Raw genomic sequence first — 26,209 nt, forward strand, 5'->3', positions numbered from 1 at the left:
ACCACTGCACTTGATGTCCAAAACTGGGTCTTGTTGATTTTTGAATTCTTGGATAACATTTACAATTATTTTTTTTGGTGCTGTCTTCCCTGTATTATTTCAGGAACAAGTTGAAAGTCAGATAGTTTGACAGATTAAATAACTTCACAGAATATTAGTGTAACTGTTATTCAAGCATCCTTTCACTGGTCTTGGAAAGAAAACCAATAACATAATAGATTAACTTGAAAGAATTTAACATGGTGCCTTGTGAAACAGGCTGCTCGATGGACAAAGTGGAGTACTGTTACCTAAAAGCCCTATTCATGGGAGAGAAAAAGAGGCACAGGAAAGAAATTCAAGAAAAGGGGGACAAGTGCGCTGATGTCCCCCAATATCTGTTTCAGTCTTCTGGACTTCTCCGTGCCGGGATGTGAAATGAATTGTAATCGGGACAACTGGGTGTAACTTGAGACAAACCTTCATTAATGGATGACCAATCACTTAAGGCATCTTCAGGGGCACCAACTGTATCACACGAGATATCTAATAATACAACACCAAGGTGTGACTCAAGGAACGTTCATCGTCTTCCAAAACTATTTGAATGGAGACCGTTTCTGACCGGACAGAAGAACACTTGGATGTATAGTACCACACAGAACTGTTAAGAATCGATAGCTGATTAAAACAGCCTTGTATGAACAACTACATTTCCTTTGGAATGATCATGCCTTATTTCCTCTCAATTAACTACACCTTTCTTTCTTGCCTCCATTTTCTCTTATTACACATTGGAGTGCAGGGCTTTGCACAGAAATATCTGAACCTTTCTAAATTTCATACTTAAACTATAAACAGTTCATAGAAATTAAAAATGAAACGTGGATTCTGTAACAATGACGCTCTCTGTTTTCAGACCTGATTTCCGGAAGGCGGTGTTGGAACAGACATGTCAAGAAGAAAGGGTAAAGATTAATTAGAACCCACATGTCAAGAAGAAATAATGGGCAAATATTACAACTCCTTGGATCCAAAGCTGCTGACGGGTAAGTAGTAGTTTAGGGGCAGGTCTCATCTCATCTTATCATATCTCTAGCCGCTTTATCCTTCTACAGGGTCACAGGCAAGCTGGAGCCTATCCCAGCTGACTACAGGCGAAAGGCGGGTTACACCCTGTACAAGTCGCCAGGTCATCACAGGGCTGACACAGACACAGAACCATTCACACTCACATTTCACACCTACGGTCAATTTAGAGTCACCAGTTAACCTAACCTGCATGTCTTTGGACTGTGGGGGAAACCGGAGCACCCGGAGGAAACCCACGCGGACACGGGGAGAACATGCAAACTCCGCACAGAAAGGCCCTCGCCGGCCACGGGGCTCGAACCCAGGACCTTCTTGCTGTGAGGCGACAGCGCTAACCACTACACCACCATGCCGCCCCACAAAAGCATTTTAAATTAAATATATTTACGTTTGGGATCAATAGGAAAGGGAGACTTTTCATAGGACCTCATTTTGATTTTTCACTATTGATTTTTAAACATATTTGCCATGTTTTGTTCATGTGGTAATAAAGGAGCACGACACAGCAAATACACTTGGCTTCATTTTATCCCAAGGGTATGGAATCGAAACATTTGCACAGTATCTCAATATCTAAATGACTCAATTTCAGCAATGTATGAGTTTATTGCTTGTAACAGGCAACTGTTTTAATGAGTCAGTGTTCACCAAGTGTCCCTGCTAGTGCACTGGTTCTTCTGTGATAGACACCAGGCTTGTACACCCTGATTTTAAGCACTGATGACTTGGACTTGTACATTAACTGCATTCGGGCTTGTAAATTGGAGACAAGGACTTGGATTTTTTCTTTATTTTTTTTGGGACATGCCATAATAATTTGGCATAAGATATTTATATCTACATTCATTTTTATACTAATTTCATGCAAGAGAATGCACGTTCACCTGTTCATACATCATGTTCAGGAACAAACCAACATTAATGGTGCTGAAGTGCCTGGAGAGAAGCCCCTAGGATTGTCCGCTTTGATTATACAGACTTCTCTTCCACTTTTTTTTTCATTTCCGGTTGAGAGTACGTCGTGCGCGTTCTGGCTGCCGCTTCTCACCAGAGCTTTTTTTTTTTTTTTAATTTTATTTCTTTTTTTCTATTTTCATTAATTAATTAATTAATTAATTTTTTCTGTGTGTGTTTGTGTAGTTTGATGTTTGAGTGTTTTGTCCGCCGGTTGTGGTGTAGCTCCGGACCCAGTTTTGGGCGTTGGTTCCCTCCAGGCCTTGGTTCGCTGTGGGCGATGCCTGTGCTCCCAGCTATGGACTGCAGTGAGCCTGTTGTTCATTTTACATCGTGGTTGTCCAGCGCTCTGTGCTTTAACGCTTGGCGTGATGTTCCGAGTGATGTTGCTCGGTGACGTCGCAGCGGCTGTGCAGGCGGTTTGGACATACCAGCGCTCTGCATGGCGGAGCTTCTCTGCTCGCTTTGTGGATCCATGGCGTGGTGTTCGAGCGATGTTGCTGACGGCGTCACGGCAGCGGTGCTGGAGATGTGGGACTCGTTTTCGTGCGCCTTTTGGTGGGACTGTGGCTGCTACACTACTGGAATTACATCCTGATCCCTACTTGGTGGACTTTTTACTTTTTATTTATTTATTTTATTATATTTATTTATTTTTTTCCTTGTCTATAATTGTAAAGCGTCCTTGGGTTTCTTGAAAGGTGCTATATACATTTAACTTATTATTATTATTATTATTATTATTATTATTCTCATGCAGTGGAAAAAAAAATGCACTGCTGCGTGTTCCATATGTACAGTAGAAGAACTATCGAGGAGATGACGGGGACGACCTCGAACTTCGTCATTTAGCGAGACTCCACCCAGAGAAATAAGTGACATGCTACATTCATTGCTCTGTTGATAGCTGGGCTTGCTGAGCAATGAACTAGCGAGTGTTAACCCTCTCTCATGTTATTTGCCCTGTTGATAGTGGACGGAGCTTGCTGAGCGATGAACAAGCTTTTTATCTGTAGCCTATTAACTAAAATGGGGCAGTCGAGCAGTAATATTAGTCCAATACAGTAGCAGAGACGCTTTCACATAACGGCAGCAACAGCCACCGTTAAATGGTGTGGTTGGAGTCTTGTTCTCAGACTCGGACACTGAGGACTCGAGACTGGACTCTGACTCAAGGTTTAGTGACTCAACTACAACACAGACACTATATAGCATCTGATAACCACTGACGGACCACTACAAACCAAAATGTACATCACTTCAAACTGCTGCAGCTTATTTATAGCTATAATCATGTTAAACATTAAAAGGCTGTGTAATTTGCCTACCAGGACCCTTGCAAGTGCTTTTATGTGGAAGCCATGGCCTAATGGTTAGAGAAGCAGCTTTGGGGTCAAAACGTCACTGGTTTGATTCCCTGGTCCAGCAGGAATGGCTGAAATGCCCTTGAGCAAGGCACCTAACCCCCAACTACTCCTCAGGCTGCTCTGGGTATGCTGTATAATCGCTCGGGATTACACTGCATTGCAGGCGTTCTTATGTATGTATCTGGACTTAAACATCTGAAGTAAGTACAAAGTGGCTCAAGCTTTATTGTACAACTCTAAAATGTTATGATGGTACACCTCTGCTGAATTATTGCGGTGTGAAGACAAAAACATACTCCTGGAATGTCTCTGCTATACAAGCCAATCAGAAGGGTCGGAACCCGCTCTAAAATCTTCCAATAGCAATAAAACAAGATTTCTCTTGGGGATTGGGTTATGTTAACCAGGGAACAGAGATAAGCAATACAATCCAACATATACAGGCCAGAAATGTGCGACCCCCCTCTTCCACACACACACACACACGGAGCAGAGCTCTTTCTCATCCCCTCCTGCTTCTCATTAATATTTGATAGGCTGATGAACCTCCTCGTCAGGTCTTTCTGATCCTGGTGCTCGCCGTGTCTCTCGTTAAACTCTCGAAAGGTATCAGTATGGTATAAATGCTGTACAGGTCATGGACAGAAAGATTTGACTACCTATTTTACCTACCTTGCAGCTGCTTAAATCGACCCTCCAGCTGGTTATAGTTAAAAGCAGCTGCGCCGTAACTGGGTCCAGGACCGGAGCCTTGGTATGATGGTCCTGGCCCTGGAGACAGGTGCTCAGGGGAGAGATGCCCAGGAGAAACGCGTCCAGGAGATAAAGGTCCTGGGGACAGGGGTCCGGGCATGCTGGTAGCCCTTTGAAGCTCCATCAGGGTGCTTGAAAGTAAGGTGTCTTCTTACCAACCCCAGTCAACCAACAAACACCAGACTTGAGGCTGTCTGATCATCCAGTCTTGTTCTATCTTCATGTAAACGATGATCAGTGACAGACAGACAGCATGAGTTTTCCTCTCCTACAATGTTCAAAACAGATTGCTTCTGTTTGGCGTCATCATCCCTGAGAGTGTCAGAGTGAACGAGAAAGCATGTGCAGTGGACTCAAGACGGCACTGAACAAAACAGAGCACACCTTTCACAAGTCTGGAGGAAATAGGGGGTGGGGCCTGGGCATTGGCCCAGGCAGCCTATTGTGGCCTATCCATGGTGATGTCAGCATCGTATTAGCATAAACAGAGGTGGGAGGGAGAGACAAGGAGGAGGCGGTGGGCTACACCATTCTGCCACGGCTGGGGGGAGACGAGCAGGATGTTCGCTGTTGCCAAACACAGCTGGAGCTCTTAACGGAGACAAAAAAATTAGTTTTGATGTTTGACAGCAGGAAATGTTGATAGAAAAAAAAAAAAAAGGCTGTGTGACTGATTAAGTTGAAGCCTGACGAATCCTTTATGGGGCTATGAAATGAGAGCGACCCGCTTTTTTCGCTGCTGCATATGAATGTGGGACAGACAAAAATGCAGTGGCTTTTGAGTTGTGGAACAAAACAGGGGAATTATTGAGCACAGTTTTCATGTGATGCGCTCAGCACAGCAACAACCCACGCTCGGCTCGCCTCGGCTGCACTTTTCAGGAAAGTCAATCCCCCCCCAACCTCTTATTTTCGTATCCGGCCAGCTAAAACAAGTAATCATCTCGATTTCTCCTGAACTAACACTTATTCCTAGAGGTTTTTTTTTTTCCTGTCAGTTTCTTGCCATCAGGTCCAATTTACCTCAAAAACCACGGTGAAACCATGCACTTTAGCTCTACAGGAGCAGCGAGAGCATGGAAAAGCTCAGTTAAACACCACCGCACTGTTCCCAGGTATCGGTTTAAATTTATATGCATGTTTCAAAAACCCAAATCAATACCTGTATGAAGAAAAAAAAAAATTGGAGCAAAAATATAGTAAAATTAAAAAAGATGTTGCGTTACATGGGAATACTGAGCTGCTGTTTTGTCATCACTGACAAAAATGGGCACGGACTAACGTGAAAAACAACTAAAGGTAAACACACAGTGGGCCATTAATTACTAAAGCCTACAGGAAGTATTTATATTGGAACTCATCAAAACTGCAGTGTGTGTTTTCAGCTGCTGAAGTCTGAACCTAGGAGCAGCGCAGGTCGTAGACAGACTGGTAAACCTTATGCACTGATTGGGGAAAGATTTTTCTCCTGTCTTTTTAGTTCTTAGAGTCAAAATCTATTTCTAGAACTTATTTCATTAACAGGAAGAAAAAGCTAGTTAACAGTTATTCCACAAAATCGAGTCGTACGTGAGCTGATAGCCGATGGGGTGCGTAGCGTTGAGTCGGCTATAAGCCATATATGACAAGATTGAGTGGAATGAACTATTTATTCTATTCACGTTCACTGGATTTTGAGAAAGAGCATTTTATTTTAATTTTTTTGCAAATTTTATTTAAAAAAAATATTTATACAAAACATCTGACAATCATTTTTGCTTAGCATGTAAACAAACTGGCGAAATGACGGTAGCAATTTGTGAAAAGTGCTATAATAATAATAATTCTTGAAAAAAAAAACGTTCTGACCATCAAATACTTTCATTCCATATTTCATTGCTTGGTTTTTTTTTGTATTTTTCGGGGTTTTGTTTTCGAGTAGAGTTTTTATTTAGTCCTCGGGTGGTTCAGCAACACGCTCCGCCATTTTGTTTTTCTCTACTCACGGTATATGAGCTGATATCCTAGTAGTAGAGTAGCCAATCAGAGTGCAATTGCTCATATCCAGTGAACATGGATAGAATAAAAGGTTTTATTCACAATCAAATAATTAGTTGAGATATCATTAAGCTTCATCAACTATTCATGAATAAATGAGGCTTGGGGAATAATTCGGTAAAAACAAAAGAACAGCTACTGAGAAATATTTAGTTCAACATGTACAGGAAACAAATGATTCCTAAATTATGACAGCATCATATGAAAGAAAATTAAGCAAACAAAACCACCTAATTTATATTAAGGCTAGGTAACGAGACAGCTAGCTTGCTAGAGAATTAGCTAGAAAGCAGCTAGTTAGCAGTGTTGTAGTCAAGTCACTAAACCTCGAGTCCGAGTCCAGTCTCGAGTCCCCAGTGTTCAAGTCCGAGTCGAGAACAAGACTCGGACCGCACCATTTGATGGTGGCTGTTTAAACATTAGTTTGTTCCTGAATATGACGTATGAACAGGTGACTGTGCATTCTCTTTGTAAGGGAGTGTGAAGTATTCTGTCAGAGATGATTGGGAGACGGATGTAAGTGCAGAAGGTGTGTTTATTAATACAAGAAGATGGTAAACAATCCAGAACGGCAGGCAAAATCGTAAAACAGGCAACAGGTCAAACGAGGCACAAACAGGCTATCAGAGGCTCGGCAGAATCAAAGACGAGAAACAGGAAGTAAGGCTCAGTAATGTGTCAGCAACGCAACTCAATACTTCGCAAAGTAAGTGTGTTTTCACAGTTTTTATATAGGCGCTACGGCTGAACGATCTATCGTTTTCGACCGAAAATCGCGATCTCAGACAACACGATTTTGGGATCGTCAAAGCCGTGGTTTTTCTCAGTACTCCTAAACTGACCCATGTTTTGTTTCGTCAATAAATTGTCCTCATTTTTTACACTATAGACAAAAAAAAATTACGTTCAGGAAAGCCTTGTGGCACTCAGTGTGAAAGAATTTTGTGAATATCTCCTTCCGTTTTCGTGTAAATCCCCGTTGTTTGGAGGGAGCACTGTGAAGAGAAACTGCGCTTTCTCTGTCTGTGTCTGAGCGCACGGGTGGGGGAGGGGCTGCTCGCTGTCTCTCTCTCACACACACAGGAGGGAGGGGCCCTGCAATAGCGACTGCTACAGCCACTGCATCACTCTTATTTCCCACAGGGGAATTGTTGGCTCTAGTTATAATTTATAATGCTTATGTACATTCTTTTACAAAAGTGCAATATTTTGATGCTGCTGAGCCACTGATCAACCTTTTTTTTTTTATGTCTGATATGTTGTAGATGGGGCGGCACGGTGGTGTAGTGGTTAGCGCTGTCGCCTCACAGCAAGAAGGTCCTGGGTTCGAGCCCCGGGGCCGGCGAGGGCCTTTCTGTGCGGAGTTTGCATGTTCTCCCCGTGTCCGCGTGGGTTTCCTCCGGGTGCTCCGGTTTCCCCCACAGTCCAAAGACATGCAGGTTAGGTTAACTGGTGACTCTAAATTGACCGTAGGTGTGAATGTGAGTGTGAATGGTTGTCTGTGTCTATGTGTTAGCCCTGTGATGACCTGGCGACTTGTCCAGGGTGTACCCCGCCTCTCGCCCGTAGTCAGCTGGGATAGGCTCCAGCTTGCCTGCGACCCTGTAGAAGGATAAAGCGGCTAGAGATAATGAATGAATGAATAATGAATGTTGTAGATGGGAAAAGTAAAAGAAGCAAAAGTTTACTTAAGAAAGATGGCTCTCTTTTTATTATTTTAAATTATTATAACTTGTTCCTCAGGCACTCAATGTTAATAAACAGGCCTACATTTGAAATCTGTTGACCTCAGTTTTCATTCTTGCATTAGCTTTATGGAATTCATTGCATTAATTAATTTGCACTGAAACTTGATTTAAAGAAAAAAAATCGTGGTTGAAATCGAAATCGCAATATCTGCCAGAAAAATTGCAATTCAATTTTTTCTTAAAATCGTTCAGCCCTAATAGGCGCGCTGATTGCACCTTAATCCTGTGCAGGTGCAAGTTGTTTATGGTGTGCGTGAGACTCCGCTTGGCGCGTGTGCTGTCCAGAGTGCACCTGAGAGTCGATCTAATGCACGCAACAAGGTGCGCAGGTGTGACACTCTTGCACGAAATTAGTACAAAAATTAACAGACATATCTTATTCCAAATTATTATGGCATGTTACAAAAAAATAAAGAAAATCAGAGTCCTCGTCTCCAATTTACGAGTCTGAATGCAGTTAATGCACGAGTCATCAGTGCTCAAGTCCAAGTTGAGTCATGAGTCCTGGACTCAAGTACTACAAGCCTGCTAGCTAGCTATGTTGGAAGAAAGAATGAATACAGCTTTATTTACAAAAAAAAAATCAAGAAATTAGGAGGTTATTCTAGTTAGGATCTCATTAATCTTCCTCAGCTATTCATGAATGAATGCCTCTTAGGATCACATTAAAAAAAATACAAATTTAATATGATAGCTAGTTAAATAAGGCTAGTTTGATGGATAACTAGCTAGGGAGAGAGGGAAGGAAGGAATGAACACTGTAGAAGTATCAATATGCTGGATCATCCGATATTTATGATCAAATTGCATTGTCATGTTGATTACTGAAGCCAACTTCACTTCTTAGTACAACCCCGATTCCAAAAAAGTTGGGACAAAGTACAAATTGTAAATAAAAACGGAATGCAATGATGTAGAACAGGGGTGTCAAACCTGATCCATAAAGGGCCTTGTGGCTGCAGGTTTTCATTCCAGCCATGCAGCAGCACACCTGACTTGGCTCATTCAATCAACTGAACTGTCTTCACACAGTCAAATACTTGCAGCCACACCCACCCTTGATTAAAGGGTGGGTGTGTCAGTTGATTGAATAAGCCAAATCAGGGTGTTGCTGCATGGCTGGAATGAAAACCTGCAGCCACACGGCCCTTTATGGATCAGGTTTGACACCCCTGATGTAGAAGTTTCAAAATTCCATATTTTATTCAGAATAGAACATAGATGACACATCAAATGTTTAAACTAAGAAAATGTATCATTTAAAGAGAAAAATTAGGTGATTTTAAATTTCATGACAACACATCTCAAAAAAGTTGGGACAAGGCCATGTTTACCACTGTGAGACATCCCCTTTTCTCTTTACAACAGTTTGTAAACGTCTGGGGACTGAGGAGACAAGTTGCTCAAGTTTAGAGATAGGAATGTTAACCCATTCTTGTCTAATGTAGGATTCTAGTTGCTCAACTGTCTTAGGTCTTTTTTGTCGTATCTTCCGTTTTATGATGCGCCAAATGTTTTCTATGGGTGAAAGATCTGGACTGCAGGCTGGCCAGTTCAGTACCCGGACCCTTCTTCTACGCAGCCATGATGCTGTAATTGATGCAGTATGTGGTTTGGCATTGTCATGTTGGAAAATGCAAGGTCTTCCCTGAAAGAGACGTCATCTGGATGGGAGCATATGTTGCTCTAGAACCTGGATATACCTTTCAGCATTGATGGTGTCTTTCCAGATGTGTAAGCTGCCTATGCCACATGTGCTAATGCAACCCCATACCATCAGAGATGCAGGCTTCTGAACTGAACACTGATAACAACTTGGGTCGCCCTTCTCCTCTTTAGTCCGAATGACACGGCGTCCCTGATTTCCATAGAGAACTTCAAATTTTGATTCGTCTGACCACAGAACAGTTTTCCACTTTGCCACAGTCCATTTTAAATGAGCCTTGGCCCAGAGAGGACGTCTGCGCTTCTGGATCATGTTTAGATACGGCTTCTTCTTTGAACTATAGAGTTTTAGCTGGCAACGGCGGATGGCACGGTGAATTGTGTTCACAGATAAATGTTCTCTGGAAATATTCTTGAGCCCATTTTGTGATTTCCAATACAGAAGCATGCCTGTATGTGATGCAGTGCCATCTAAGGGCCCGAAGATCACGGGCACCCAGTATGGTTTTCTGGCCTTGACCCTTACGCACAGAGATTCTTCCAGATTCTCTGAATCTTTTGATGATATTATGCACTGTAGATGATATGTTCAAACTCTGCAATTTTACACTGTCGAACTCCTTTCTGATATTGCTCCACTATTTGTCGGTGCAGAATTAGGGGGATTGGTGATCCTCTTCCCATCTTTACTTCTGAGAGCCGCTACCACTCCAAGATGCTCTTTTTATACCCAGTCATGTTAATAACCTATTGCCAATTGACCTAATGAGTTGCAATTTGGTCCTCCAGCTGTTCCTTTTTTGTACCTTTAACTTTTCCAGCCTCTTATTGCCCTGTCCCAACTTTTTTGAGATGTGTTGCTGTCATGAAATTTCAAATGAGCCAATATTTGACATGAAATTTCAAAATGTCTCACTTTAGACATTTGATATGTTGTCTATGTTCTATTGTGAATACAATATCAGTTTTTGAGATTTGTTAATTATTGCTTTCCATTTTTATTTACAATTTGTACTTTGTCCCAACTTTTTTTGAATCGGGGTTGTAAATCGCAACATGTCATTGTCAGTAATGATGTTTCAGTATGACTCATCTTTCCTTCTTTGCTGTGTGACAAATTCTTCGCAAGGTTTTAACATTTTGTTAATTAGCAAAACGCGTCACATCAGCCACTAAGAATAATAAAAATAAATAAATAAACCCATCTTCCTGAATCACTGGGTATCCACTTGGATTCATGCCCTCTACATGACCACCAGCAACAAACATGTCGGACTGCCTTGAAGAATTTCACACCATTATTCAGCTGCACCCTCCTGTAACCTGGTGTGATCGTTTGTCTATCAGACTTTCGGTGCGTCACACAGCTAAGAAATAGCGTCGTATCCAATTCCCCAATTGCTCTAAAGATTAACCAAGTCATGACTGGCAGATAGATGTCCTTACAGCTTTTATTTATGAATGGCAACACAAGAATGAGGGGAATGTTTAAGGCTGGTGGGCAGGAGAATAAAGCGTCTTTGTGGGGTGAGGCTGGTTTTAATTATTCAACACGTCCCAGCCGGCCTTGCAGAATGTGGCGATAGTCTCCGAGTGCACCCGTATGCTGACATAACCTTGTCGCATGTGACTCACAGACTGAACTCACTCCCCTCTGGAATTAGCTGAGTTTGGATCAACTGTAGCACAAACATCAAAGAAAAACCGCACAATCACGAAACCGATCAATGCCAAGTCATTTTTATAGCACTTTTAACAATAGACATTGTTGGAAAGCAGCTTTACAGAATTTAAATGACTAAGCATGAGCTAATTTTATCCCTAATCTATGAGCACGCCTGTGGCAATGGTAGCAAGGAAAAACTCCCTCAGACGACATGAGGAAGAAACCTCAAGAGGAACCAGACTCAGAAGGGAACCCATCCTCATTTGGGTGATAACAGACAACATGATAACATTAACAGTTTTAACATGAAGTCAGTTTCGTTGATGTTATAACTCTTCATTGATGGAAACTCGAGTACAAAACTGTTCATGACAACTGCAGTCCTAAAGTTAGCAAGTCAACTGTAATAACATTCAAAGGGAATGAACCATGGAATTCTTAAAAGCTAGCAAGGTTTTTGCATTAACACGAAAACCGAAATGCAAGAAAGAAAAATTAACCTGGCAGGAAAAAACAGCCCGGTGCAATTCGTCAAAGACAAAATAAATCTAAATTAATCTAATGCACGCAGCAATACTTCGTGATCTTTTAACCTAGGAGTTTGTCCCCCCCGATTATTAATTTTGTAAAGTAAATAATACAAACTTAATTCAGAAGGGATTCTCAACTGTTAAAGCTTGAGGAGGTTTACTCACACCGATAATGACTAAGCAAATCCTGAAATGTGCCAATGTGAGGACTTAAAGCTAAAATGACATAAGGAAAAGAAAAGATGCAGAACAGTTAATGAAGAAAGAACAAATGTCCAGCACCATATGGCAGTGAAAGGCCTTGGCAGAGTGGAGACCATGAAGTGAGCCATGAAGCTTCAGTGACTCTTGCATATTTAAGAAGCATGTGAATTATTTAGCTTCTTGTATGGAACTTGAGCAGATTCATCTGCTATTCAGCGAGCTGATATACAGAAGCTACGCGACAGCAACCAGGCTGTGAGACAAGCACGAAAGAAAGCACACGAATGACAAGTGGCCAATTGAAAAAATAAATAAATAAATTTATTTTGGACAAAATACTACGATGCATTTCAAAGTTTCAGCACTCACAAAAATTGCATAGCCCAAGGGACTTCTCTGAGCTAACAAGATGAACTGGGAGCTACTGCTCACTTACGTATCCCCCTGCTCTCGCTTGTATCAGAATGCAAGCAATTGAAGGAATAGGACACTTATTATGAATGTTGACTTCAGCAAATAATTCACCCTGAAACAAGTAAAGAGCAGTGTTCTCCCCAGGGATTTCAAATAGCATCCTGGTAAACTGTCATTTTGAAATAGCATTTTGCTTCTTGAAATAGCGTCAAAATCCACCCTATATGTTTCGTAAATACATTGTCGGTAAAACAGGAAGTTGATGTGCGACAGACCTGAAAACGGTATACACGGTATAGAACCCCAAGCTGAAGCTTGATACCAAATATCAAGCAGTTGTGATTTGTAGTTGCTGAGAAAAATGCTAAGAAAATTTTGTAAATCCATGCTATACGTTTCGTAAATACATTCTATCAGTAAACAGGAAGTAGATGTGCAACAGACCTGAAAACGGTATACACAGTATAGAACCCCAGGCTGAAGCTTGGTACCAAGTGGCTATGATTTGCGGTTGCTAAGAAAAAGGGTGTTTCGGACGGATGGACAGAGGTAAACCAGTATACCCTCCCTCCTTCGGAGTGGGGGTATAATTCTCATCTCATTATCTCTAGCCGCTTTATCCTTCTACAGGGTTGCAGGCAAAGCTGGAGCCTATCCCAGCTGACTACGGGCGAAAGGCGGGGTACACCCTGGACAAGTCGCCAGGTCATCACAGGGCTGATACATAGACACAGGCAACCATTCACACTCACACCTACGGTCAATTTAGAGTCACCAGTTAACCTAACCTGCATGTCTCTGGACTGTGGGGGAAACCCACGCGGACACGGGGAGAACATGCAAACTCCACACAGAAAGGCCCTTGCTGGCCACGAGGTTCGAACCCGGACCTTCTTGCTGTGAGGCAAAAGTGCTAACCACTACACCATCGTGCCACCCGGGGTATAATTAAAAAAAAAAAACACAAGACCAACATCATATCCAAGTCCTAAATTAAAGAAGAAACTGTTTCTTTGTATGCATATGGACACTCACTGGCCACTTTAATGGGAACATGTGCACTCGATCATTCATGCAATTATTCACTCAGCCAATCACATGGCAGCAGTGCAATACACACACTGTTCTCCACAGTTACTGTCCCTCCACTGTAAAGACAGTAAAAAGGATTAGAAAAAAAAATCCACCTTTTGGTGAAGTCATTTCATCTCACACTGAGAAGGGAAAAAGAAAAAAAAATCCAGCCTTTAATTGAAAAATTTATTCAGAGAAAAATAAATCCATCAAGAAAAAATTATTTTCTACAAAAACACATGTACCACTATTATTGGCACCCTGAGAAATTATAGTGAACACAATGTAACTGAAGCCTGTTTCCCATTTAAATTGTACATTTTTGAGTTGATTGGAGTGTGTAGGAACTTTCAAGCTGTAATCCATGACTTCCTGGTTAACTGGAGAACAAATATGATGCGACACAGAGGTCAAATTCCCTTAGTCATCCATCAACATGGGAAAGATAAGAGAACACACAAACCAAATGAGGGAGAAGAAATGTGTTGACCTTTATAAGTCAGTCAGTCAGTGAATGGTTATTTAAAAATAAATAAAATAGCTACTCACTCAAAAATGCCCATTTCTACTCTTAGGACAATTTAAAAAAAATAAATAAAATGTGGACACCAACTGGAACTGATATAAACTCGCCTGGAAGAGGACCCAAGTTTATTTTGCCCCCACGTACAGTGAGGAGGAGGGTAAGAGAGGCCCCCCCCAAAAAAACAAAAACACCCCAAGGATCACTGTTGGTGAATTACAAGAAAAAATTTAATCTTGTGATTTCCAAGTCTCCAAAACCACCATCAGACGCCACCTCCATGCCAACTGATTTGGAAGGTTTGCCAGAAAAAAGCCTTTTCTGTCCCCGTGGCCGGCGAGGGCCTTTCTGTGCAGAGTTTGCATGTTCTCCCCGTGTCCGCGTGGGTTTCCTCCGGGTGCTCCGGTTTCCCCCACAGTCCAAAGACATGCAGGTTAGGTTAACTGGTGACTCTAAATTGACCGTAGGTGTGAATGTGAGTGTGAATGGTTGCCTGTGTCTATGTGTCAGCCCTGTGATGACCTGGCGACTTGTCCAGGGTGTACCCCGCCTTTCGCCCATAGTCAGCTGGGATAGGCTCCAGCTTGCCTGCGACCCTGTAGAAGGATAAAGCGGCTAGAGATAATGAGATGAGAAGCCTTTTCTGTCAGTTAACCACAAACATAAGCACCTTAAGTTTCTGAAACACTACTAGAACTTTGACTGGAACTGTGTTCTATGGTCTGATGGAACAAAAATGGAGCTTTTTGGCAATAAACACTCGAGGTGGGTTGGGCGTAAAAGAAGGATGGCTATAATGAAAAGAACCCGATCCCAACTGTAAAATATGGTGGAGGTTCTGTGATGTTTTGTGGCTCTTTTTCCTCCAAAGGCCCTGGAAAACTTATTAGGGTACATGGCATCATGGACTCCATGAAATACCAGGACATTTTAAATCTAAATCTGGCTGCCTCTGTCAGGAAACTAAAACTGGGTCGTCACTGGATCTTCCAGCAGGAGAATGATCTGAAGCACATGTCCAAATCAACACAGAAATGGTTCGCTGAGCTCAGAATCAAGCTTCTGTCATGCCATGGCCATCTCAGTCCCCTGACCTGAAGCCCATTGAAAACCTGTGGGGTGAGCTGAAGAGGAAAGAGTGCAAGAGAGGGCCGAGGACCCTGGATGATCTGGAGAGACTGTGTAAAGAGAAATGGTCTCAGATGCCTTGCTTATCTCCAACTTTATTAAATGGGGAAGACTCGGGACTGTTTTACTGGCAAAGGGAGGTTGTACAAAGTATTAAATGCAGAGGTGCCAATAATAGTGGTACATGTGTTTTGTTGAAAATAATTATTTCTTGAGGAGGGATTTGCTTTCCTCTGAATAAATTTCTCTCATTTGTTTTTCCAACATGAAATGAAGCTACTTCACCAAAAGGTGGATTTTTTTTTCCAACCCCCCACTTTTTTTTAAACACTAATCTTTACAAGCAGAGGACACTGTATGAAGATCTTCAGTTAATGTACACGTCAAATATCACAATGGGGGGGGGGGGGGGGGGGAGTACATCACAGTAATTTAGCCTGACGCGGTAACTGGTTCCAGACGGGCTGGTTTGAGCATTTCATAATCCGCTGATCTCCTGGGATTTTTATGCACAACGGTCTCTCGAGTGTACAGACAATACTGTGAAAAACATCAACATCCAGTGATCAGCAGTCACACAGGTGGAAATGTCTTCTTGATGAGAGAGTTCAGAGGAGAATGGCCAGACTGGTTTGAGCTGACAGGAAGTAATGCTTTTTACAGGAAATAATCACTCTTTACAGCCATGATGAGCAGAAAAGCATCTCAGAATGAACACCACAGTTTAGCCAAGAACAAGATTATGAGGCTGCAGTGGCCACAGGCTCACTGAAAGCGGCCAGCTAAAGACTGAAGAAAATATCGCCTGGTCTTTGTTACAGTCAAAGTGTCGACTCAACATTTTCACTGACCGAATTCCAGAATGGTCACAGCTGTTATTTTGATGGTTTGAACCAGACATTTAACAGTTATTCCACAAAATCGAGTCATACATGAGCTGAGAGCTGACGAGTCGGCTATAAGCCATGTTCGACGAGATTGAGTGGAATAACTGTTTTATTCTATCCACATTCACTGGATTTTGAGAAACGGAGCATTTTTATTTTTTTGCAAGTTCAATTTAAAAAAAAACCCAAACAACCCTTTACACAAAACATACGACAAAACAATTTCCGCTTAGAATATAAACAAACCTGCGAAATGACAGTAGCAATTTGTGAAAAATGCTAGAAGAATAATTTTTGAAAAATTATTTTTTAAAAAAGATACATTCTTACCATCAAATACTTTCATTCCATATTTCATTGCTTTTGTTTTTTTTGCACTTTTTTGGGTTTTGTTTTCGAGTAGAGTTTTTATTTCGTCCTTGGTTGATTCAGCAACACGCTCCACCATTTTGTTTTTCTCTACTCATGGTATATGGGCTGATATCCTAGTAGTAGAGCAGCCAATCAGAGTGCACAATTGCTCATATCCAGTAAACGTGGACAGAATATTTAACAGTTATTCCACGAAATCGAGTCATACGTGAGTTGATAGCCAATGAGGTGCCTAGCGTTGAGTTGGCTATAAGCTATGTATGACAAGATTGAGTGGAATAACTGTTTTATTCTTCTATCCACATTCACTGTATTTTGAGAAACGGAGCTTTTTTTTTGTAAATCCGATAAATAAATAAAAACAAAAAACACTACACAAAACGTCCGTCAAAATCATTTCCACTTAGAATGTAAACAAACCAGTGAAATGACAGTAGCAAATTTGTGAAAAATGCTATAATAATAATTCTTAAAAAATAATAATAAAAAAAGATACGTTCTTACTATGAAATACTTTTATTCCATATTGCATTGCTTTTGTTTTTTGTATTTTTCGGGGTTACATTTTCAAGTTTTTATTTCATCCTCGGTTGGTTCAGCAACACGCACCACCATTTTGTTTTTCTTTACTCACAGTATACAGTATAAGCTAATATCTGGGTAATCAGAGCGCATGATTGCTCATATCCAGTGAATGTGGACAGAATATTTAACCAGTTATTCCATGAAATCGAGTCGTACATGAGCTGATAGCCGACAAGGTGCGTAGTGTTGAGTTGCCTATAAGCCATGTATGACGAGATTGAGTGGAATAACTGCTTTATTATATCCACATTCACTGTATTTTGAGAAACTGAGCTTTTTTTTTCCAAATTCGATAAATTAAAAAATAAATAAATAAAAACCTTTACACAAAACATCCAACAAAATTTCTGCTTAAAAGGTAAACAAACCAGTGGAATGACAGTAGCAATTTGTGAAACATCTCATCTCATCTCATTATCTCTAGCCGCTTTATCCTGTTCTACAGGGTCGCAGGCAAGCTGGAGCCTATCCCAGCTGACTATGGGCGAAAGGCGGGGTACACCCTGGACAAGTCGCCAGGTCATCACAGGGCTGACACATAGACACAGACAACCATTCACACCCACATTCACACCTACGGTCAATTTAGAGCCACCAGTTAACCTAACCTGCATGTCTTTGGACTGTGGGGGAAACCGGAGCACCCGGAGGAAACCCACGCGGACACGGGGAGAACATGCTAACTCCACACAGAAAGGCCCTCGCTGGCCACGAGGTTCGAACCCGGACCTTCTTGCTGTGAGGCAACAGTGCTAACCACTACACCACCGTGCTGCCTTTTGTGAAACATGCTATAATAATAATAATAATAATAATAATAATACATTCTTACCATCAAACACTTTCATTCCATATTTTATTGCTTTTGTTTTTTTTCGGGGTTTTGTTTGAGTAGAGTTTTTATTTCATCCTTGGTTGGTTCTGCAACATACTCCGCCATTTTGTTCTTCTCTACTCACGGGATATGAGCTGATATCCTAGTAGTAGAGTAGCCAGTCAGAGAGCGCGATTGCTCATATCCAGTGAATGTGGATAGAATAAAATTCTTTATACAATATAACCATAACAGACTGTCCTTTATATTAACAAAGCATCCTTTGTAAAGAACAAAGTCTTCTTGAGTTTTCAGATCAAGAATTCACTGCTGCCTTCAGGAAACACAGGTTAATGCAAATGATCAAAATGCTTCAACACCATCAAAATATTAAAAACATCAAATGCCTGTGGCAAAATTTAAAAGCATTCCAAAGGCCTCCCCGAGGGCATCTTGTGTTTTAAAACATGTAGCTGCATATCTAGACGTTTCACATGTAATATTCATTCGGTTTCTAATAAATTAAGATCAAGGTGTTTTTTTTTTTAAAAACAATCATAGTGGAAACTGAGACTCATAACCAAGACAACAAAAACAAGCATCATTGTTGCAACTCATCCGGTTAGAGATTAACTATGTAGAGAAGCAAATAAGTAAATAAAATAAAATTAAAAATAAATAAATAAAAAAGGGTGTGTGCCCATGGTTTAGACTTTTTAAATTTAATTTTAAATAGGTTTTTTGTTTTGTTTTTTAAAATATTATATTTTTCAACTTCACTTACCTGCAAGGGCCTTGATGCGGGAGCGTTCAAACAGACGGGCAGAGCTGTTCTCATTGTCCCACTCATCCACGTCCCAGCGGTTATTGACGTCGCTGTACTGCTGCTGGATCTCCATGTGGTCATAATCGGCGGCTACTGACGTCATTTTGAGCGCTCACGGCTTGTAACTACTCATCAGTCCCTTTTCAGAAAGCACCTGAACACAAAGAAATATACTGTAGTTGGTAAAACTAACACTGGTTTAAGATGTTTGGCATGAACAGCTTGGGGGGGGGGGGGGGGGGGGGAGTTGAAATTCAGAGCTACTACATTAAATAAACTGCGGATTATGAAGTGTGCAAGTCACGTTTAGCTTATAATATTTCATGATTAACAATGCCTGACATGTTAGTGGAAGAGTTCTTCCATCTTCAACCCACATCTCAGGTCACTGGCTCTCTCACCATGTCCTAATGTAGCCTAGATGTATTAGAGCACCATCTGTTGGGAAAGAACGACTACAACTAGAAGATTTTGAGCATCATAAATAGAAGGGATATCCACACATTTTTCAAAAACTACATCAAAATACCCAAGAGTCGATTACCAATTATTATTTATGCATTATGCAAAAATACTTTCAGGTTTAATTTAGGAGTATTTGCACTAAAATTAGGTTAATGATGTAGGAACTGCAGCACTTTTTATCCACAGCCATCCTACTAATGGACTAAAAGTCATTGGTCCATCAACCATAATTGTGAATGAAGAATTCCAGATCATTAGCACATTTTGTCAGTAGCTGTATATTTTATGGCCATTAATTTATTGCTCCATTTTGCTGCCTCATGGTTTAAAAAAAAAAAAAAAAAAGCTAGTCTTTGTTTTCCCCCAAAAAAATTTTCAACTCATTTGTTGGGCTGGATCAGACTGGTGGGCCGAAGTGTATTTTACACTTGCAAAATCAAATGCTGGCTCGAAAAGGTAATTACTGTCCTGGCATAATGTAGCACTGTGAACTGGCAAACTCAGCAGTCATGAAGGAAGCCATCAGCACACTCCCTCTGCAGTAAAGAACAAAAACGCATACAGTACACAGACACACACACACCCCTCTCTCATGACACCAACACCCAAGGGGAAACTGGCATTTGTTTTCCCTGGACCAGCAGGAAAACCTATGACTGAAGTGCCCTTGAGCACTTGGAATAAATATTCTCCATCCATCCATTATCTGTAGCCACTCATCCTGTACAGGGTCGTAGGCAAGCTGGAGCCTATCCCAGCTGACTATGGGCGAGAGGCGGGGTACACCCTGGACAAGTCGCCAGATCATCACAGGGCTGACACAGAGACAAACAACCATTCACACCTACAGTCAATTTAGAGCCACCAATTAACCTAATCTGCATGTCTTTGAACTGTGGGGGAAACCGGAGCACACCCACACAAACATGGAGAACATGTAAACTCCACACAAAGGCCCCCGTCGGCCACTTGGCTTGAACCCAGAACTTTCTTGCTGCGAGGCGACAGTGCCAATCACTACACCACCGTGCCACCTGTCGACCTACTTATTCATGCAATTATCTAATCAGCCAATATGCAGATATGGGTCAGTAGCTTGACGTAACGTTCACTTCAACCATCAAAATGGGGGGAAATGTGATGTGACTGCAGTGATTTTGACTCAGAATGGTGCAATAAATAAAATGCATCCAGGGAACAGCAGTTCTGTGGATGGAAACAAGGTCAACAGAGAACAGACAGACTGGTTCAAGTTGACTGAAAAGCTACGGTAACACAGATAACCACTCTCTACAATTGTAGTGCAGGGCTCTCCAGAAAATCTGAAGTAGCTGGCTAAAAAAAAAAAAAATTATATATATATATATATATATATATATATATATATATTTATTTATATATATATATATATATATATTTTTTTTTTTTTTTTTTTTTGTAGGTGGCTCTGGAATTTACCTGCCTTCTGGTACATTCTTAGCTAGTAAATTACTAATCATATCCCTTGCAAAATATGTATGAAATTTCCCTCCAAATGGGTGTGTGCTTGGCTTTCTCAGTTCCCCTCTGTAGTATGCTGCCTGGCTCTGTAACCTAACTACATACACTTCGGCATGGTCACGTGGTCTGGCTCAGCCAATCAGAGCATGAGAATCAATCGACACACATGGTGTCGCTTATGCTAGACCCGAATCGAAGACCATTTTGTGGTGGAATAACTGGATTTGCAGCACATTATGGACAGTGGCAATTATATAAAAATCACTTGAACGCTGAAAGGCAAGTTTTTATTTTTTTTCTGGAATCGAGTAGCCAGCGGAGAAAACTGCCGGTCACCGGTGCTTATGTACATCTCTGGTGGTGCATCTCAGACTGCACAACACATCGAACCTTAAGGCAGATTGGCTACAAACAGCAGAATACCGGGTCAGGTTCTACTTGTGTGAGCCAAGAATAGAAAGCAAAACCTGCTGCATATTAACACTGGAACACCATTGTACGTAGGTATGGAGAGCAAGTTCTCTTCCCTTTGTATGAAGCATAAGAGACCATTATGTCTCCTCTAACTGCAGTAGGATTTGCATGGTACAGAGTTGCTGGGAATGAGATGGTTATTTATAAAGACAATTAAATTATTATGCTATGGCCATGAGATACCAAAGTCATGGCCATGAACCCATGACTGAACATCATACTAAATACTTGGCTTCCGTTTAATTTTGCAAAAACAATCACAAAAGGTTTATTTGCTTTGAGCATCTGTGTAATGTCATAACATATCCACATCACAAAGCCAGTAACTCTTATGTATTTATGCATCATGTGTATTATTAATCATGTCCATGCTTCAGTTTCTGTGGCCAGTGGTCTAACTCCATTGATTTTTCTGTCTTGTATATTTAAAAAAAAAAAAAAGTTACCACAAGTTAAGTACTTCATGGATAAGGAGTGACTCATGGCCAAAGATATCCACAATGTACAAATAAGACTGTTCTTCCATATTATACGCCGTAGCAAATAATTGAGGATGATGAATTATGCATAAGTCAGCAATGCAGCAAAGTAACTGGCAAGAACGATAACGCACCACACACTGGGCAGTGAATTAAAAAGAACGAGGACAAGAGAGAATAAAGAGCCAGGCAAATAATTTCAGTCAACTATTAAATGAATATAGATAGACTACACCTCGAATGTGAACATATCATTTCCAATGACACAGGAGATTATGACAAACACAGAGAGAGAGAGAGAGAGAGAGAGAGAGAGAGAGAGAGAGAGAGGGTATTTTTAGCTGATGCAGTGGCATAGGGTGAATACTGACGCTGCAGTATGGTGGTGGGCAAGAAACTGTGCAACCCAGCAATAATCTTTCCCTTAACGAGATCTTTTACAAGGACCAGAAGGGGGGAAAAAAGTCAGAAAAAAACAAAGATATGTTGTATATTTGCATTCTAAACAACACACTGCCATGCTGTTATAAATGAAGCAGAATGACCGAAACCCCGTATGTAATTACTGTTTTAAACCATCGACTAATAATATGGTGGAATGAATCTTTCAAAATCATTGACGTTTATACATTTAGGAGACACTTTTATCCAAAGTGACTTACAAGCAGTTGTGAAGATTACCTGAAGGACTAAGGGCCTTGCTGCACAGGCCAGAAATGGCTCTCTGGTGGTCCTGGGATTTGAATTCAACCATCTGATCACTCAGCTGTAGTGGTGGGAATCGTTCCATGTCCTATATTTCAATGCGGTTTTGATTCAGGATGCCACAATGCAGTTATAAACCACTCTTCATTATCATGATGTATCTTCTCATCTCATCTCATTATCTCTAGCCGCTTTATCCTGTTCTACAGGGTCGCAGGCAAGCTGGAGCCTATCCCAGCTGACTACGGGCGAAAGGTGGGGTACACCCTGGACAAGTCGCCAGGTCATCACAGGGCTGGCACATACTGTAGACACAGACAACCATTCACACTCACACCTACGGTCAATTTAGAGTCACCAGTTAACCTAACCTGCATGTCTTTGGACTGTGGGGGAAACCGGAGCACCCGGAGGAAACCCACGCGGACATGGGGAGAACATATCATGATGTATCTTGATTTTTTTTAATTATTATTTTTAAACAGTTATAGCAGAAAGTATCATGCCGTACCATGGCTCTAGCACCTGCAACACTGAGCGAAGGCACTAGTTTTCAACAACAGCGTAGGGACACTGGTACCTTTCTGTATTTTGTCAAAGTTTTGCCACTTGCTCGAACATTCAGTCTTGAGACCATTTTCCTCTGGATGAAAGTGATCCAAAAGAAATAAATGAATCCATTACATTTTAAAAAATGCAAAATAAGCCTCATATGTACGTCTGTGAATATCAACATCAAATTCACTCAGGAGGACATCAGTGGAAACAACGTAGCCTTTCTGGACTGTGGCGTGTACATCAAACAAGACAGAAGCCTTAGCATTGAGGTCTACTGGAAACCCCCGCACACAGACCAGTGTTTGACTCTCACCACCCACTGGAACACAAATTGGGAGTCATGAGGACCTTACATCACAGGGCTCAGAACATTCCTACAACGGTAAAGGGAAAAGAGAAGGAGCAAAAACGCATCAAGGAAGCACTTCAGAAGAGTAGGTATCCCAACTGGGCTTTTGTCAAGACCAGAAAAAAAAAAGACAGGGAAGAAAACAGCAACAAACGCAAGAACATTGTCATTCCGTACAATTCTGGACTATCTGAGAAACTCAGGAGGATCTTCTACAAACACAACATCCCTGTACACTTCAGACCTAGTAACACCCTGAGGCAGAAACTGGTCCACCCTAAGGACAGAATACCCAGACACAAACAGGACAACATTGTGTACGCAATTTAATGCAGTCAGGAATGCACAGACCTGTACATTGGGGAAACAACCACTTCACAGGTGCATGGCTCAACACAGGAGAGCCAGTTCCTCAGGCCAGGACTCTGCAGTCAATCTTTATCTTAATAACAAAGGACACTCGTTTCAGGACTGCAATGTACACATTCTAGCCAGAGAAGACCGGTGGTTTTTAAGAGGAGTAAAAGAAGCCATCTTCATCAACCTGAAACAGCCATCACTGAACAGAGGAGGTGGTCTGAGACACTACTTAGCCACCTATGGTACAATGCAGTCCTTGGCACACTTCCCAGAAAACTGAATACACATCCACACCAAAACTCAGCTGACTTCAATAATTCACATGATGGCAGAGAGAGCAAATGACCCACAGATCACCCTAACGACCTCTCTAGGCTATGAACACTGTTCACTCCTGGCCTCCAGTGACCTACACCTACAGGATGACTCAACGACTCATGTGACCTCAAGGACTCCCCTTAGGGTTGCTTTTGGTCCACTAGAGGATAAATACCTGGAACTCCCCACTAGTTAGACAGAACTGAAGAAGCCTTTCAGATGAGAGGCGAAACGTCTTCAAGGATTTCAAGCAAGTCCAGTTACCTTATTTAGCACCTAAGGCTCATTAGTGGCGCAACAGAAAAGCATTCACCCTTTCTTCTGGAGATCTCAAGTTCTGGCCAGGAGCCTACAAGAGCCTGTGCTCTCGGAGGAGGAGGTGTGGCATACTCTCTCGTGCCAGTTATAGCAACACTAGCCAATCATGGGCATCAGTGAGCTCATGCATACAGAAGTGGGTAGATAGCACTTTCCTCCGAGTGTGTTACTTCGTCCCATAACGTTGCATAAGCAGCAGTTTGAAAAGATGTGGTTGGCTGGCGTTATGTGCATCAGAGGAAGTACGTGATGACCTTCACCCTCCCTGGTTGGTCCCTGTCATGTGTGGGGTGTGACAGGGTAGACCTATCTGGTGGGTGGGAATTGGCCATGTGGGGGTATTTTAAAATTAATCATCATTTTTTAAAAAGCAGTAAATCATTTTTAAAATAAATATCAAATTGTATTGCAAAACACCAATACATTTGAAAATAATTACATTATGCATATTTTCAAATTGTAGTTTATAATGAAAGTACTGTGTTGTTTTCAGTCCAAAAGAAGTCAAAGATCATTTGCAAGTCATTATTTTCAGTTTTAATTTCAACATACCATCCCAACTTTTTCTGATTTGGGGTTGGACAATATTTATTGGGGCGACACAGTGGTGCAGTGGCTAGCACTGTTGCCTTACAGCAAAAAGGTTCTGAGTTCAAGCCCACTGGCAGACAGGGGCTTTTCTGTGTGAAGTTTGCATGTTCTCCCCATATCTGCATGGGTTTCCTCCGGGTGCTCTGGTTCCCCCCCCCCAGTCCAAAGACATGCAGGTTAGGTTAACTGGTGGCTCTAAATTGACCATAGGTGTGTCTGTGTGTCAGCCCTGCGATGACCTGGTGACTTGTCCAGGGTGTACCATGCCTCTCACCCATAATCAGCTGGGATAGGCTCCAGCTTGCCCATGACCCTTCACAGGATAAGCGGTTATGGATAATGGATGGCTGGACAGTATTTATTCCAAATTTCATGTATTTATGAATTCCTTTCCCCCCCACCAAATATTTTTCATATTTTCAATACAAAACTTTTCAGAATGGGAAGGATGTGTCAGTCAATGACAGTGGTGCGTTACTGAACTGTGATTGGCTGATCTTTGGGAATTCTCAGCAACTCATTACTTTTCTCTCTTGGTTGGTGGGCGCGACTGAAGTATTCTAAGAAGTGAACATGAACATTTCAGGGTAGTGAGTAATTTAATGCGTATGCCCACACTTTTGTCCTACATCTTTTCCCTAAAACTTCAGTTGGGATTAAGGGTGTTGTAGTACTTGAGGGTCAGTCTTAAGACCACTTTTTGAAGGTCTCAGGCTTGTTTTGGAATCAACCACATTTTTACTCAGTCTTCTCTCGGTCATAGAGGACTCTGGATTTAATTTCAAGACAGGTCAACACCACAGCTGCAGAGAGATCACTGAATTACCTGTGCACGGTCAGATTTATTTGTTAACATCATTATTGTGATTGGATATAAAACTTCCTGCTTCAATTGCAACCAATAACATGACTCATTGCTAAATGAGTGGCATGGGCGGCGCAGTGGTTAGCACTGTTGCGTCACAGCAAGAAGGTTCTGGGTTTGAGGCCAGTGGTTGACAGGGACCTTCCTGTGTGGAGTTTGCATGTTCTCCCAGTGTCTGTGTGGGTTTCCTCCAGGTGCTTCGGTTTCCCCGTTGCAGTCCAAAGATCTCAGTCTCGATGTAGGTGGTCTTGATGACAACATTACTGATTAGATAGCTTCTAACATACACAAAGTGCACTTACTAGCCTCCGCTTTTACCACCACCCAACTGGTTTTGACTTGTGGCCAAAAATAATTTGAGTATTTTTAAATTACAACAACACTGCATTTGAATTGTTTAATTTCTTTAAAAAAAATCCCCCACAGATTATGGAGCTCAATGCTAAATTGTTTACAGAGCAAATTGAAACTTTTCTTCATGCCTACTCAGCTCTTACTAATAAGCACATACCATTAAAATTATCTTGTCCCAAGTGAATTCCTAAACCCACACTACAGATAAGAACAGCTTTCCATCATTAGCAGTAGGACACGATGCAACATTCCAAA

The 26,209-nt window shown here is 41.5% G+C and overlaps 1 protein-coding gene across 4 annotated transcripts in view; it reads right to left on the reverse strand.

The window, feature by feature from the left end:
* LOC132883352 (spectrin beta chain, non-erythrocytic 1-like) overlaps positions 1 to 18,721 on the reverse strand; it is a 202,851-nt gene extending 184,130 nt beyond the window's left edge. For 2 of the 4 annotated variants that reach the window (XM_060916865.1, XM_060916868.1), the window contains exon 1: positions 4,065 to 4,498. In XM_060916865.1, the coding sequence (XP_060772848.1) occupies positions 4,065 to 4,269 (205 nt within the window). In that variant the 5' untranslated portion in view covers positions 4,270 to 4,498. Of the gene's footprint in view, positions 1 to 4,064; positions 4,499 to 18,576 lie in introns of those variants that run through there. The other 2 variants (XM_060916869.1, XM_060916867.1) reach the window with 2 other exon arrangements.
* Positions 18,722 to 26,209: the final 7,488 nt, after the last annotated feature.

This window comes from Neoarius graeffei, chromosome 3 (genome assembly GCF_027579695.1).
Source record: "Neoarius graeffei isolate fNeoGra1 chromosome 3, fNeoGra1.pri, whole genome shotgun sequence".
In the NCBI taxonomy this organism is placed as follows: domain Eukaryota; kingdom Metazoa; phylum Chordata; class Actinopteri; order Siluriformes; family Ariidae; genus Neoarius; species Neoarius graeffei.